Here is a 17,334-nt window from a genome sequence, read left to right as displayed (position 1 = left end):
GTCTCAGTGGCGTCGTCACTGCCGCAGACGAGACGGACCGGTGACTGTGAGCTAGTGGAAGATGATGGTGAAGAATATGGTGGTGATTGTGTTGGTGGTGGTGTGTGGGCTGGTACTGGCTAGCGCGGAGCCACAGTGTAAGTTGGGCGCTCTTCGAAACTTTGGTTTGTTGAGTTATAACGAGCAACACCCATTTTATCTGTATCTCTGTATCTGACTTCGTAAGAAAGGTGGTAATGGCTAGAGCATTAAGTTGAAAGACGTTTTATTGCTAAAAGCATTTTGAACTAATTGACATTTTAAAAAATCATAAACTAGGCAAAGTTTACAAATTTCTAACAACGTGAAAAGTGAAAACGATGCAATATATCAATCCCACTTGGAACCATGTCACGCGTCTGTACCGTGCATTTACATTCTATTTTTACAAACGACCCCAAAGCTCGCGTGTCTGACACCTATCCCCCCCCCCCCCCCAGTTAGTGGCGGCTCGGGCGGCTGCCGGCCGGGCACGGTCACCCAGCAGGACTGCAACACGTGCAGGTGCCTGCCGTCCGGGGGGCTGGCCTGCACCCGAAAGGCCTGCCTCGGAGGACCCTCCAGCGGCGGCGGCGGCCGACCCCGTGAGTCTCGTATTGATTGGTGGAGTTGTTTTCAGCGAGATATATTGATTTAGAAATGATATATAGATCAAGAAATGAATGAATAGATGAATGAATGAATGAATGAACGAATGAATCAATGAATCAATGAATGAATCAGTGAATGATTGAATGATTGAATGAATGAATGTATGAACCAATGAATGAATGAACGAATGACTGAATGAGTTAGCGACTGGATCTTTTAATGGCTAAACTAAATGACGTAGCTAAAAACTAAAAAAAACCTGAATTATAGGAAAATTGACCGTATGCCATGAACTTTGTTTCTGTCGTCCACAGGTCCCATTCCTCTCCCCGGAAACTCCAATGGAAATGGACGGTTCCCTCCCAACTTCGGAGGAAACTTTAACCCTCGCCCCGTTGGGGGGGGCCATTTTGGCCCCCCCCCCCTGTGGTTTTTCCTGAATAGCAAGAAAACAGCGGCGCGCAGCGCCGCCAAATTTTCAGTACCTTCCCGGGCATCAATTTGACACCTTCACACCAAATTTCAAGTCTTAGGTCACCTTAGGTCAGGAGTTATTGAGGTCAAACTGAGGTCATGTTCGAGCAAAAATGAGCAAAAAACATGCAATCTTTAAACGCTCACCAAATCTACAGTTATCAAGCAATTTGAAAGTTCTTTATATGGTCTAGTAGACAAAAAGCGGCGCTACAAAACTGCTATCTCGGATTTTCGAAATTTTGGGTTTTTGACCCAAAAAATTTCAAAAAAATTGATTTTTTTTAGAAAAACTAAAAAAAAAAATCCAAAATTTTTTTCCGAATTTCGAAAAAACCGGAATATATGTGATAGTCCCTGCGCTCTTCTATATACATACCAAATTTCAGATCGATATCTTGTTTTTTGGCCAAGTTATAGCCAAAAAACTGTTCAAAAATGATGACGTCAAATTTTTTTATCTCAATTTTTAGCGATTCTAGACCTCGTACGGCAAAACAAAGACCACCATTGAACTCCCCGTGACGAGCTGCGTCGATTCGATACCCATTTTATGCAAAAATATCAACTTTGAAATTTGACCTAATTTGACCTGACCTTGACCTGACCTTGACCTGACCTTGACCAAAACGTTACCTAAGCTGGCCCCAAAGGCTGCCTGACCCACATAATCGCATTTGTCATGTAAAATGGACCATAAAACACGTATCACACGACACTTTCATATTGTGACCCCCCAGTGACCTGACCTCTGTGACTTGACCTGGTATCAGTGACCTCAACTAGCAAAATATGTGTTTGAAGAACATTTCCCCATCGATGATTTTCAATGAAATGCATTTTACTCGATTTTACAACGCATTTCTTGAAATGCCTGTAAACGGTGAAAATTGGACCTTTGACCTGACCTGTGACGTCATCGGTTTGACCTAGGTCAATAAAATTGGGTCACAAGGTAGTTCCCTGATAGGGCTATCCAACACCGTTTGCGGCTTGTCGCTAGGTTGCGTGGTTCTCGAGATCTTAGGGGGGGGGGCCAAAATGGCCCCCCCCCAACGGGGCGCGTTGCTCGGCAGAGCCCACCGGGGCGCGGGTTAATGGAAATGGGCGGTTTCCGTCGAATTTCGGTGGCTTTGGAAACGTCTTCAGGGTATGTATTTCAAAATGTCTCTTTCTTTGTCGTTGCTATTGCTATTAGCTCATTAGTATCATCATTATCCTTAGTAGTATTATTAGTACTAGTGTTAAATTTGCTATTATGATTTGATTGCCAGTTTCTTAAAAATAATTAGGTATATTCGAATCTGTGTAAGACCAAAGCATGAGCGAAAATTATCCAGCAAGCACTGGCAAAGGGATGACCTATCACTGGCGGTCGCAGCCGCTAGCAAAAGGGGGGGCCAAAGTCACACTCGCGGGACATAACATTTATCCGTCACCGGGAGGGGGGGGGGGGTGATCGGCTAATTTTTTACGTCCACGAGGCGCCGCGCAGTTGGCATTACTTATGCTTCGTCTATCTCATTCTTACGTGAAATATTTAAGCTCAATTTAAGGCAAAATCACCAGCTCCATTTCCCGTCCCACGGTGCTTCCACCGGTCGGGCCACTGCACCATGACGACGGATCGGTGTAGCATAGGTATACTGGAAGGTCAGGCACGCGGATTCATGACCTTACCACTATAAAACAATTCGGAAAAGTACAGATACCTCTTGCTTTGAACAAGCATGTGAAACCCAGAGAGCATTTTCAGACTATGACATTTACCCATATAGGTAGGTACAGTCCACAGCAGAAGTAATGTGGGGTTTCAGTCATGGGTATGCTCTGCTTCTGAAGCTTAGGAACGATTAGCCAGACTACAATGAAACTTTGAATGTAGCTTATATGTATCGTCACCCTTGCAGCTGCAACTTTAGCTATTGACATCTTCTTTTCGATCACTCCGCATTAAACAATCGCCAGTCAAAGCCAACCGTTGAGATTGGTAAAACCCTACATTACTTTAGCGGTGGGCTGTACCTAGTTGTGTGGCGGCGGGAGAGCGTAGGTACACCGACCTCTGGAGACCCCCACAGGTTCCGAGCTTTCAAAATTGGCATCTGAGGGCCGCGCGCGACTCCGCGGGGCTTCGCAACGGCTCTATTGGGGCTCACTCAACCTGCCTAGTCCTGCTAAAAAGACTGGCCCTGAGCCCTAAGGACTTCATCAGTCTCTGCCAGCCCCAGGACCCACACCGGCTCATGGGGTCCCGACGTCGAAATATGAGGGAATCTGCGCTGGACCATTAGGACTTAAAGTAATCTCGATCAGGACCAACGTAAGGCTGTGCCGGAGACTGCGTGAGCCCTCTGATCTTCAGAAACCCACCCATGTATGTTTTCACGTAGAGGCCAGTTTGGGGCCCTCAGAGACCAATACAGGGCCTGGAAACTACAAAGGCCAGTAGTTTGAGACCATCAGAGACCGAGTTGGGCTCTCAGAGGCTAATGTGGGTCCTTACTCATTACAGGCCAACATGGGCCCTCAGAGGTCAGCGTGGGGCCCTAAAAGACCGGCATGAGCCGTCGTTGGACCCCAGAGGCCAGCAGAGGGCCCTCAAAGGCCAAGAGGCCAATGCAGGCCCTTAGAGGCCGGCATCGGGTCTTCAGCAGCCAGTGCGGGGCCCTCATTGGCACCTAAAGGTTCGTCTTGGGACACCAGAGACAGAAATAAGGCCACCAGAGACCGGTGTGAGACCCTCAGACGCCGGTTGGGGCCCCTGAGGCCGGTTAGGGGCCCTCATAGGCCAGATGTGGGGCCTCAGAGGTTGATGTAGGCTCTTAGCGGTCAACGTGGGCGCTTGACCGCCACTGAAGTTCCCTCAGAGGTCAGTGTAAGACGCTCAAAGACCGGTGTGGGAGCTATATTAATAGCTGGGCGTGTTTTTTTTAGCCTCGTGACGATCGAATAATTGTCAGGGCCCCATACACCTATATGGGGGCCCATTGGTTGTTTGAGGGGGGGGCAAATGATATGATGGCCCCCTTTATTGACCTTTGGGGGGGCATGGCCCTGATGCCCCCCCCCCCGCGACCGCCACTGTGTACACATTACACACATGCCTCTGAGATTACATACTAGCTCACGCAAACTCTATGCAGGCCCCGGAGGTCCCACGCCAATCCCACGAAACCAAGCCGGCATACGGCGTCACCACCGGGCTTCTGAGGTGCACAGCACCAACCCATGAGGTCTTACTTTAGTGTCTTAGAGCCAATCTCCTTTAGCAGGGCCCACCCGCCACTGCCGAAGAGGGTCTCATTGCTGGGCCTACGAGAGCCTCAAGTAAACCCACGCTGATATTCCATATAAGATCCGGCCATACTCGTGAACCGGTGCCAGCGACGCTGACCGCCAAATTGACAGAATGCGAAACTGAGCCCACTCATGAGTGAAATTCACGTCCTTTGATGGCGCAAGAAAGAAAATGAAACATGCGAAAAGCTTTTCAAGGACTTTTGTTCGATCTGAAAGGTGGGGCCAAAAGATAGTATGGCCCCACCTTTCAGCACCAAAGGGGGGGCCCTGGGACCGCCTATGTGACCTATCTACCAGCAATAGCAGTAGCAGTAACAATAATTTTCTTTTTACAGGGATAGTACTTATCTCTACGTTAGTAAGATCCCAAAGTGGTTGATTTGAAGAACATAACTCGGCGACATCATCCGCCACATCACGGGCATTAGCAAATAGCAACCGAGAAACTCGCAAGACAAGTGGTAATGATATAATATGTGATAACGGCCTCGCATGAAGACTGTAAAGCTTGTTACGCCAATGTCTTTGCATGCGCCGCGGTCTTTTAGAAAAAAAAACAGAGAAATATGATCGATAGTAAAGAAAGACACATGAAGAATGGGACCATAGGTGCTGATTAAAACACAGAGAGCTTATGTTGTTTTTATGTTTATAATGGCAGTTTACATTTCGCAGCGTTTGTTATGACAGCATGACGATGTAATTACACTCTTCATCTCACATGACAATATGTGTTTTCCTGAGTCTGTGTGAATTGTGAACAATGCATCGTGTAACAACTTCATTACTGACGACGCCGATTCTGTAACATTAAATCAGCGTTCAACTTCAAACCACGAAATATTTTACGCAGGATCGCCCATACTAATATTTCAGTTCAATAATAAATATCTCTTCCATTTCACCAACCCGAAAACCAAGTCTTTCAGTCATGGCCTGACCCAACTGTGCCTAGTAACCGGTTTGCCGGCACCATCCGACTAAAAATTGGACAACCATCTTCGCTGCCGCTGCCTTCTACCATTGACCTCGTCAGGGGCGCGGGAACTACTTTCCGACTGGGGGGGGGGGGCACACCATAATAGAGATTAACCTAGGGTACCCCCAAATCTAGTTTTCTCACCGGTTTTAGGCCACTTATTTTTCATCCCTTGGCTTTTTCAACAAAAAAGAAAACATTTGCAAAAAAAGTGTGGTATTCCGTCTCAAAGCTGTGGGGGCACCGCCCCCACGGCCCCAGAGTTGGGGGGGGGGGGCAAGCTGCCCCCACTGCCCCCCCCCCCCCTCGGCTCCCGCGCCTATGGACCTCGTACAAGAGAATGCATTTTGATTTTATTGCGTGCGTGGTGCGTACACAGAGCTATGTACGGGTTATGAACGTTTTATGGCTATCACATATTGCAGGGGAAGAGTACCAACTGCTGGTTTATCATTTATCACCAAAAGTTAATGCCTTATAGCGATAACTTGCAGCGATGTGGAAAGCGATCAAACAGCCATGGCAGAGATGCATGGCCGACTTGAGAGTGCAATATAAAAGGAGCACCGGGTGGCCGGTGATGGGCGATATGAAGCCCAAAACAAATCGTCCATGATCATAAACTAAACAAAAGAGCATTAAATGATCGAGAGATCGAAAAGTTCTTAAATCATGACATTGGACAAAAGTTAGGTACCTATGTCTCTTCTAGATAGAAATAAAGATCATGACATTGACAATTTCAAAGAAGCAGGATAATAATTGGGGAAAATAAGCCAACATTATTGGCAATGCAACGTTCCGTTATTCCGTTTGCAGCGTTAATATTTTGCCCACGTAGAGCAAGTTTCTGGCTCTGGTTTACACACAAGCTGCGAGTACAGTGCCACCTGTTGGAGGAAGTCATATTAGCGTTATGTAGGTGACGCTGTCAGTCACAAACCAGGGATACGGTCGTCAGTCAGAGCTCTGTTCAGGGCTTCGGAGAGTCAGACAGAAGATCGGAGAGAAAGGTCGGAGCCGACAGGAGTCCGGAGTCAGAGTCGGAGTAAGGGAGACTCCACAGCGGCTCAGAAATCCTGGCTCTGACACACCTACATCTAGCTATGTGTTGAACGCGCGACAGTGTCCAGCTTGCCACGGCCATGAGAGATCCAAATCCAGTTTGGGATGCAATTATTAAAAAACCACAAACTAGCAATCACTACTGAAGCGTTTCCACAGTTCAATGAAGGAAAATTATGTCTGTATTGTTTTCTGTACGACTGTGACTCACGATCATGATACAAAGAGCTCCCATTCCCAGCCCAATTGCATTCCTCGATAACTATAGTTATTAACCGATATCATAACGCGTAAGGCGCAACTCTGGCACTCCGTCTAACAAATCATTTGAATAAATCACGTTCAATTCTGCATATCAACAGAACAACTGCAGCGCTGTATCAGATTATGTCATCAACCACAAACACGTTTTCAACATAGGCACTTTAACTTGCACTTTGATAAATAAATTGTTCTAAATAGCTGCACTTTAACCCGCGCCCTGGTGGGGGGGGGGGGGGCTATTTTTTGCCCCCCCTCCAGACTTTTCGATATATCTCGAGAACCGCTACGCCGATCGTCACCAAACTTTCAGTACCCTCCCGGACATCCATTTTACACATTGTGACCAAAAATTTTTCCATAGGCTATGATAGGTTGGCCGAAAATGACGTCAGAGTGACGTCATGTTCTGCCGTTTTCGACCCAAAAAAGGGTTTCGCGGGAAGAGCTGTCAGGCCTATAGCTTTGCAAATACAGAAAAATGATAAAGACATAAAAGCTGTAGAATCGACAGGACTACAAAACTGCTATCTCGGATTTTTGAAATTTTTGGATTTTGACCCCCAAAAATCAAAAAATAAATTTTTTGGATATAATAGTCGAAAAATCCAAAAAGTTTTTTGAATTTCGCAAAAACCGGAATATATGTGATAGTCCTTAGCACCTTCCATCCACACACCAAATTTGAGATTGATACCTCTTTTTTTTGGCGAAGTTATAGCGAAAAAACTGTTCAAAATTGATGACGCAAATTTTCAAACTCAATTTTTAGCAATTCTAGACCCCGTAGCGCAAACCAAAGACCACCATTAGACTCCCCGTGACGAGCTGCATCGAATCAATACCCATTTTATGCAAAACTATCAACTTTGAAATTTGACCTTTTTTGGCCTGACCTTGACCTGACCTCGACCTGAACTTCACCAGAAAGTGACCTAAGCCGTACCTGATAGTCTTATAACCAACACCATTGAGTTGGAAATGAAAAATTGGCCATAAAACATGCATCACACAACCTTAGTAAAGTTGGGCTCATGTGACCTGACCTGTGACCCTTGGTGACCTGACCTGTGACCTGACCTAGTATTGTCAGTGACCTCTAATAGCAACATATCTACTAGGCAACTGACGCCCTATTGCTGATTCTCGACAAAATGCGTTTTCCTCGGTGTTATAGCGCCTTCCCTAGAGGACCCGTGAACGGTGAAACATTTCTACGCTTCGTTCGAGCTCGCAAAGGCGTTGTTGTGATTATGGGTCTATGTATTGTGCACTCCAACAATGCCTTTGGGTGAGGAAAAGCCCACAATACATAGCCGAAGACGAGGGTATGTACATTGCACAACGCATCAAGCATGTACGCGAAGCTGCACAATTACACGAATGATAAAATACAGTCGCGTCGGTGGCGGAGGGGAGGTGGATGGCGAAAAGCAGGAAGCGCCGCGCTCAGCCCACGGCTCAGTGGCTGACTGCTCTCGGCGGCGCTGCGAGCGCGAATGACCCGGGCTCGGGTCATGCGGACCTGACGAGCGGGCGGTATGACGCAATCACATGGGCGGCGCTCGCCCTCACCGCGGAGAAAAAACATTATCAGTTGACTTATAATGTTACATTTCTACGCTTCGTTCGAGCTCGCAAAGGCGTTGTTGTGATTATGGGTCTATGTATTGTGCACTCCAACAATGCCTTTGGGTGAGGAAAAGCCCATTACCCCCACGAACCCGAGAACGATGCGTAGGCAGGTAAGCTTAGCAAAATTAAGTGCAGATAAAAATTTGCATAAAAGTAAAACAAATGCATTCACCCGGCGCATGTCCGGCACACAACATACAATAGCCGCAAACGGTAACTGAGGAGCGCGTGAGACGCAGCTCGCTTCAACACCAGCACATGGTCCGCAACACACGCAGCGTGCTTGCAAATTAGCAAAACTACATCTGCTGCATACACGGAAGCCCCAGCGAGTTACATTACGTTGAGAGTAATGCGCTGCTATAGCACGGGGGAGATCAGCAGAACAGGGACTACAGAACATTCGTGTCGCGAATTTCGGCTGGCGTAACTGGCACCAAACTTGGACCAGCGCGCAGCTGCATGAGCGTTGTAGCGGCGTAACTGGCACCAATCTTGGACCAGCGCACGTCTGAGCATTACAACGAAAAATCGGCCGGCGTAACTGGCACCAATCTTGGACCAGCGCACGGCTGAGCAGTGTAGCGGCGGGACTGGCACCTTTCTTGGACCAGCGTACGGCTGAGCAGTGCAATGAAAAATCGGCCGGCGAAACTGGCACCAATCTTGGACCAGCGCACGGCTGAGCAGTGCAACGAAAAATCGGCCGGCGTAACTGGCACCAATCTTGGACCAGCGCACGGCTGAGCACTGAGCAGTGTAGCGGCGAGACTGGCACCTTTCTTGGACCAGCGTACGGCTGAGCAGTGCAATGAAAAATCGGCCGGCGAAACTGGCACCAATCTTGGACCAGCGCACGGCTGAGCAGTGCAACGAAAAATCGGCCAGCGTAACTGGCACCAGCGCACAGCTGAGCAGTGCAACGAAAAATCGGCCGGCGTAACTGGCACCAATCTTGGACCAGCGCACGGCTGAACAGTGCAAAGAGAAAGTTCGGCTGGCGGAACTGGCAACCTTTCTTTTCGGACCAGTGCACGGCAAGAGAGCCAGGAGAATCACTTACATGAATCCTCTGGCCAAACTGGCACAACGACCAACGCTCAGTGGAGCATGGCGACTAACACGCACCGGAAAGAGAGCACGGGAAGAAGCACGGAATACTACAACTGCGTCGTGGCCAGGACTCTATGGCACTGCAAGTGCACCAGTATGTTCCTGTAGCCCGCAACGGACCATTTCGCCGCGACGGAGAGGGGCAAAAAACAGCGTGAAAATGGCATGGAACGTTGAGCAATTTGAACGAAACATGGTGACTTGCCGGCGAGCGTTACATAGCTGTCCCAGCTCTAGCAAAAGCATTGCAGTACGCAAAACTCTGCTTGGCCAAAGGTTGTCAACATTTGTGACGCTGACTAGAAACAGGCTGTCAGAAGCCGACTCCCGAGGAAAGTTCTGCTCCTTTCAGACAGCGTGATAGGCTCGTGTCGTAGCAGGAGCCAGCGCCACTGCCATGAACACTTCTATGGATTATGGGGACGTGGTGGCCCCAGTCCCATGGCCTGGGCAAAAAGGACCAACATCATCGGCCATGCCCTGAGATCCAAACGTGCTGTCTTTCTGACTGCCATGCGATGGTACGGACGGAACGTGCCTTGGTGCAGATCATACGTTCGGCGTAGGAAAACACTCCCAGGGCCGATCCACCCACGCACGCAAGTTATGAAACCAATGTAAGATTTGAACGTCGCGATAGGGGAGATTTTTAAGCGTTAATAGCGAGCCTAATCCGTCCTACCCCGGTGATCACACTGGAGCTTCACTTTATGCCCGCTGGACGCACTCATGCTGATGTATCTACAGTACTCATTAAGAACTTGGAATGTAAAACATTCTTTACGTGGGATTGGGAATGTGAGGATACGGTAGTGAGGGTACGGTCCTTTGCCTTGCTAGAGCAAAAAGGAACGTGGAGCTCGCTGCACATGCGCTGAAGCGAATTCAGAGACGTCATGAATGCCGTCTTTGAAAAAAAAAATATCAGCACAGAAACCATCCGTCCGAGAGGATGGTCTATGAGTCAGCTATATTTGGGGGTCATATTTCTAAGTGTCTATGTTCTAACTTATAAGGTGGGGATAAATTCATTAACAGATCGGCCTCCGGAAGGGAGAGGTGGCGGTTAAAGTGTTACATCCCCGGCGTTTTCGGGAATAAGTCTGCTCGGGACAAACTTTCTTATCCATTGACTGCTTGAGGAAGCAGGACCGGCAATGCGACCCGCGCGTCTATCGCAATTGACATATGCATCCACTATAATGGGCGCCCAAACATCCAATTATGAAGCAGTTTTCGAAGTCTTACACCAACATAGGGCGCAAAAAATAAGTTATAGCTACTAAGAAGCTCACGAAGAACGACATGTGGCACGCTGATGGCGGGCACTCTGCCAGCGGGTCGTCTGCTATTCCCTAGGAGCGAGTAGGGCGGCGTGAGGGGTGACCGGCCGCTGGCTGCGAATGGCGTTGCGGCGGGGGCAGCGGAGAGCGCCGTGGTTTCCGCGGCAGACACGCCAGGAGTGGCTGTAGTGGCAGCGGCCGTGCGTGCATGCACCGGAAACACAGGAGTTGAGAACTCCGCGCCCCGAACGCCCCAGCTCCTACCTTGCTGATACGCTGGTGGATGGTGATGCCGCGGCCAGTGGAGTTGAGCACGGGTGGAGAATTGTGCTGGACTGGGGGTGCTCGAGCTCTCCCAATTCCACGCCGGCCACGCCGGCTTGGCTTTGGAGCCGCGGCCGGGCGGCGCGGGTCAAGGTCACCGCTAGGCGGCGGCGGATTTGCTGCGCCCAAGCACTCAATGCGAATCGCCTCATGCGGGAGAGAGGTCAGTAGGTCAATGCCCCGGGGGCCCAGTGGGCAGGTCGGCCGGACTAGTGTCCGGGCCGCGCCGGCCAGGCACCAGACGCCGATAAATGCCCCGAGGCATGAGCAGCTGATGCGGCTGGCGACCGTCCACGGCACAGACGGGGAAGGAAACCGGTAGGCGGGGACGGAATTAGACCGTCCCATGCAGCTCAAAACTCAGCGAGAAGTTAGATTTTGCTTGATTGGTGCTACCTATAGGTACTTAGGTAATTTACAAACGAGCCTCCTAAAATGCGAAAATCATGCTGCTAGACCGGAGGTTGACGAGGGCCGAGAATATTGCGCGCACAGCACAGACTGTCAAGCTCGCACGTAACGCGAAACATTAAGATGTCATCAGCGATGAGACCAGTCAGACTTGGAAAGTCCAAGCAAAGAATCTAGATGCAATATCTGCTGATCGGCAATGCGGCAGCAAAGGTATCGACATAGTTATCACTAATGCGATCTCCAAGACACCTCACCTCCAGTGCTGTCAAGCAGCAGCAGTGTCAAAAAAAAACACGACACGTCACGAAAAGCAGGAAGCGCCGCGCTCAGCCCACGGCTCAGTGGCTGACTGCTCTCGGCGGCGCTGCGAGCGCGAATGACCCGGGCTCGGGTCATGCGGACCTGACGAGCGGGCGGTATGACGCAATCACATGGGCGGCGCTCGCCCTCACCGCGGAGAAAAAACATTATCAGTTGACTTATAATGTTACATTTCATCTTTGACCTGACCTGTGACGTCATCGGTGACCCCGAGGTCAATGAAATTTGGTTTTCCTCGACAAATTTGACAGGGCTTTCGAACGCCGTTTGAATTTTGCGGATCCGTCCAGTAGTTTCGGAGATACGAGGGGGGGGGGCAAAAAATAGCCCCCCCCCCCCCACCAGGTCGCGTTATAAACAGACCCCACCAGGGCGCGGGTTAAGGACTCCTAGATCGCAGCCGCACTTCCTTCCCTTCATCGCCTCAGACGATAATCCTTTCGTAATAAAATTCGAGAGATATCACCACCCAGACCATTTATCACTCGCTGGCTTTGGCTCTATGACCTTGAGTCGGTGGTCCACCAGCACTCAGGGCCGGCAGCTTTTGGCACTAGCTCTGAGGACATTATTAATGGTGTGCCTTACGAGATACGCTGACAGAACCCCGAGTACGCACTAAATAAAGCAAGCCATCTAACTGATGGGTGGTCGTTCAGGTTGTTTGAAGAGTGACCCAAATAATGTTCCGGGAAACTGCGCTCTCTTCCAGATTGCGTAGGAAAAGAACAGTAGATAAGCCAAAATTTAGCTGGAAAACAGTTTTGCCTCCATGCCTTCCAGCGAATAGATGATATGGTTTTAGTGTAGTGGTATGTACCAAAGCCAAAACCAGTCATATCCAGACACCTTGAATCAACATCCTAACTATTGCTACCTCTGACCTTTAGAGTTTTGACTACTGGTTCTATTTTTGACCCGACCTCCCCATCCCCCACGAACGGCATTCCTTTGAATACACCCTTATCAATGCCCTCCGGCACCTCACATGACCCCTCCCCCCGCGCGCTCACGAGTTTGACCCGTGGCTATACCAGCCCACATCGGCCCGGCATGCCAAACGTGCAGTGTTGGCCGACCATGTATCACCAATCGCAGCACCCAGCTGCTTACATAACCAGGGGCCACTTGGAGGTCCAGAGCTGATTCAACGAGAGGTCTCTATGGCAACCAGACGCGTGGGTTGAAAGTGCTAACAAAACTCAGCTCTGAAGTCAGGCATCATTGCATGCACTGCGTTGCAATTTAACGAAAAAAAATCGAAAATCAATTTAAGTAACAGCATGCATAGCTGGGCCCTTCGATGTATCCAATCTGTCGAAATATAGCACCAAATACCATACCCAATTATCGGCAGCTATTGTGTATATTTTCATTACACGCCTGTCCCCAGACTTTCCGACATGACCGATGCGCTGCACTTAGGCCCGTTGATTGCATGTGCACACAGCATACATCAATGCTATGAGAGGGTGTCTTATAGTTCACAGCCGGTTCATCGGCGAACTCAGTGGAAAATTCCAGCTGCAGACGGGTGGATCGGCTCGGGAACCTGGCACCTCAGACCGAGGCACATTCCGAGGCCAAACTGAACACGATGTTGCGGGCCCGGCAAACCAGCGTCTTCCGCTGGGCGACTGGAGATAAAATATACAAAATATTAAAAAATATTTAAGAAAATTGGAAATTAAGATGAAGCAAGAAGATAAGAGCCGACGTAAATTTGAGCATCTAATGTGAGAAGTATAACCGGTAGGTGAAGCAAATAGAAGCGAGTTGTGCTCATCGGAATCTGAACACATTTTTATCTCTTGTTGAGCGTTCATACTTGTGCAGCAACAAGATCCTCAAAGCTTTCGTACCTGAATCACAGGCATTTAGTGGTGAATCCACTTCCCCTCTACACAAAAATTAAATCGGATTTATAATACAGATTACGGCTTAAAAGGTGAAAATATAAGCATACGTTCACCAAATTCCTCCACAAGTTTAGCATGAATTTGTATTCGTATGAGCTGTAGTAAGCCCACAATCACCCGTTTTTTTAACCCGCGCCCCGTAGGGCTACCGGCGGACCCTACCACCCGTAGGGGGGGGGGCCGTTTCGGCCCCCCCCCTAAGATCTCGGAAATTTACCGGCCGATTTTCAAAATTCAAACGGCATTTGATAGCCCCACCCGGGAACTACCTTGTGACCAAATTTCATTGACCTAGGTCAAACCGATGACGTCACAGGTCAGGTCAAAGGTCAGATTTTCACCGTTCACAGGCATTTCAAGAAATGTGTTGTGAAATCGAGTAAATTGGTAATTTATTGAAAACCATCGATGGTACATTGTTCGTCAAACACATACTTTGGTATCTGAGGTCACTGATACCAGGTCAGGTCACAGCGAGGTCAGGTCACGGGGGTCACAATATGAAAGTGTCGTGTGATACATGTTTTATGGTCCATTTTACATGACAAATGCGATTATGTGGGTTAGGCAGCCTTTGGGGCCAGCCTAGGTCACGTTTTGGTGAAGGTCAGGTCAAGGTCAGGTCAAATTAGGTCAAATTTCAAAGTTGATATTTTTGCATAAAATGGGTATCGATTCGATGCAGCTCATCACGGGGAGTCTAATGGTGGTCTTTGTTTTGCTCTACGAGGTATAGAATTGCCAAAAATTGAGTTTGAAAATTTGACGTCATCATTTTTGAACAGTTTTTTCGCTATAACTTGGCCAAAAAACAAGGTATCGATCTGAAATTTGGTATGTAGATAGAAGACGGTAGGTACTATCACATATATTCCGGTTTTTTCGAAACTCAAAAAACTTTTTGGATTTTTTGGCTAATATATCCAAAAAAATGCTTTTTTGATTTCTGGGGGTCAAAACTCAAAAATTTTAAAAATCCGAGATAGCAGTTTTGTAGCCCTGTCAATTCTACACCTTTTATGTCTTGATCGTTTTTCTGTATCTTCAAAGCTGTAGGCCTGACAGGCCTTCTCGCGAAGGTCTTTTTTCGGTCGAAAATGACAGAACATGACGTCATTCTGACGCCATTTGTGGCCAACCTATCATAGCCTCTGGAAAAATTTTTGGTCACAATGTGTAAAATTGATGCCCGGAGGGGTCCTGAAAGTTTGGTGGCGATATCTCCAGCCGTTTACGAGATATCGACCGAAAAGGACAGGGGGGGCCGTTTCGCCCCCCCCCCTACGGGGCGCGGGTTAAAGCTGAATGTCTTATAAGTCAACTGCCTCACTTGGTATCATGATAAATCTTTGTGTGTCTTATATTTCTCCTAAGCACGGTTTTAATTGTATATAGTTATGTGCGCAATATGTTGATAACTATCCGAGAAACTGACTGTGAGATATCTGCAAGCTCACAAATCATAAGGGCAAAATACAAATAATCCAGTGAACCAAGAAACGAATGAAGTAGACGGTCTTCATGCTCCTTATCTCTATTGTCTAATATTTCTTTCGAAAGCGTATCAATTAAATAATCAAATTAAATGGAAAACGCTTCATTTGTTCGATAAGCGTGCTGGGATTCCATCGGTTTATCTAAAACTGTATAAAAAGGAATTTATGTCTTAGAGCAGCCGGGAGCGTCATGGAACATAAGCTCCCGAAACTGCCACTGAAAATTTAAACCATTCATATCTCAGACGGGAAAATGAACGTCAGGTTTCTGCGCATTGAAGTCACGTCATTGCTCCTGGGCCCGGTTCATATAGAAATGCCTGTTGGCAAGTGTCACTTTGCCGAAAGTGCCACTTACTCAAAGGGACCCTTTCGAGATCGATTCTGACGCGTTCATATAGCCGGCACAAAGTGACCCTCAAGCCACCCTAACCAAAGTGTCACTTACGGCCACACTTGACCTACACTATGCGCCATAGTCCGGTACACTCTCTGACAATGTTGATCTCAGCGCCCTCTATACTGTAGCGTAGACTCGTTCAAAGCATTTACTGTTGGTCGGATAGGCATTAACCACTAGCGAACGGTCCTCTCAGCACGCATGGCGGTGCAGTATGTATACTTGACCCCAAGCCTGACCGGTCCGGAGAGGAGGCGCGTACGGAATAGAGGAGGCGCGGGCTGGTGCCAATATGCCGCCAGAAAAGTCGTCTAAGAAAAGGCAGGCGGCCCTCAGCGACTCTCAATGCGACTTCTTGGTGGAAGAAGTAGCTGCTCACGAAGATGTGATCAGAAACAAGATAAATACGGCCGACATGAACAAAAAGAAGAAGAGAGCTTGGGAGGAGATCGTGGAAAACTTTAAAATAAGATACCCTGAAACGTCGCGTGACGTGATGTTTTTCAGAAAAAAATGGGAAAACATGGTATCCCTGGCAAAAAATTACAAAGTTTCAAAGCGCATATGGGACGAAAAGCGAACCACTGGTGGTGGACCGGCGCCCACCCCACCACCGCGACACATCTTGGCAGTGGCCGAAATGTATGAAGACTCAGAGGCGTTTAAAGGCGTCGGACAACCTCTGGAGTCAGCACCCGCTGACAAAATGGCAGGCGACGCTCATGCGTCGACAGGGAGCGGATCAGCTGGTGTGTCATTGAGTGGTGCAACTGATACGATGCCCTCTGCATCTCTTTCACGTCCACCGTCGCCGCCGCAGATAACGCTTCGCCAGCCGCCTGCCACAAATACGCCGGCTTCAGCTTCCACGAAAGTGACAAGATCATCCCCGCTAAAAAGAAGAAAAACGGACAGAATCACGGAACTGCATGAAGAGGTGCTACTTCTTGAAAAACAAAAACTGATTCTAGAAAAACGAAAAATAAGGCTGGAGTGCAAAAAGCTGGAAATGGAGATCACGCTGCTTAAGGAAACCCAGCGAGTACAATCGGCACTACCAGCGTTCACTGGAGAAAGTCGGCTGATCCAATCAGCCTACACCTCAACGGCCATCAACGCCACCGCCGCCGCCGCTTCTGCCACCATCGCAACCCCGCCACTGGGCAGTGGCACCGGCGTGCTGGATACCCCCTCAGAAGACGAGGCTCGCTTCTTCACCCTGTGAATTCGCGCCTGTCTTTTGCTTCCGTCTCTGTCGGGCTGCAGAATGTTTTGCCTGTGTTTAAATACATGTGGTTCATTTCATTATTGTGTTTCTCGTTGCGACCTGAAATAATGCATATAGTTAAGTGCTCGTATTTCACTTAAGAGACTAAGTGAGTAGTCGCTAGGTATTTGTTTCCTTTCTGACTGCGATTAACTAGCTAAAAAAAGATCGGGGAGAGAGACAAAGAGTCAGTGAGTGAGTGGTGAGTGAGTGATTGAGGGAGTGTGTGTGTGTGTGTGTGTGTGTGTTTGAGAGAGAGAGAGAGAGAGAGAGAGAGAGAGAGAGAGAGAGAGAGAGAGAGAGAGAGAGAGAGAGAGAGAGAGAGAGAGAGAGAGAGAGAGAGAGAGAGAAAGTAAGAGATTGAGAGAGAGGGGGAGAGGAGGAGACTGATTAACCATGTTTGGGGCTGTTTGTGTCTTAAGTTTTTATCCTATAGGTAGGTAATAAAGA

General features: G+C 48.4%; 1 protein-coding gene across 1 annotated transcript; it reads left to right on the top strand.

Moving 5' to 3' along the window:
* The first annotated feature begins 25 nt into the window (after positions 1-25).
* Positions 26-16,550, top strand: LOC122394233. Its single transcript, XM_043390969.1, has 5 exons — positions 26-137; positions 480-623; positions 945-1,010; positions 2,199-2,258; positions 16,438-16,550. The coding sequence occupies exons 1-5, from the start codon at positions 62-64 to the stop codon at positions 16,548-16,550; spliced, it is 459 nt and encodes a 152-aa protein (XP_043246904.1). The 5' UTR covers positions 26-61.
* The last annotated feature ends 784 nt before the right edge of the window (positions 16,551-17,334 follow it).

Source organism: Amphibalanus amphitrite, unplaced genomic scaffold (genome assembly GCF_019059575.1).
Source record: "Amphibalanus amphitrite isolate SeventyFive unplaced genomic scaffold, NRLGWU_Aamphi_draft 000581F_arrow, whole genome shotgun sequence".
Classification (NCBI taxonomy): Eukaryota; Metazoa; Arthropoda; class Thecostraca; order Balanomorpha; family Balanidae; genus Amphibalanus; species Amphibalanus amphitrite.
This window is presented reverse-complemented; position numbering and strand designations above follow the sequence as displayed.

Excerpts from the sequence above, each read along its gene's own strand:
- LOC122394233 (XM_043390969.1), top strand. The coding sequence starts at position 62 with ATGATGGTGAAGAATATGGTGGTGATTGTGTTGGTGGTGGTGTGTGGG. Across the intron at positions 1,011-2,198 it reads TCCCAACTTCGGAGGAAACT|TTAATGGAAATGGGCGGTTT; the intron begins TTAACCCTCGCC and ends CCGGGGCGCGGG. Across the intron at positions 2,259-16,437 it reads TGGAAACGTCTTCAGGGTAT|ATAACGCTTCGCCAGCCGCC; the intron begins GTATTTCAAAAT and ends TCGCCGCCGCAG.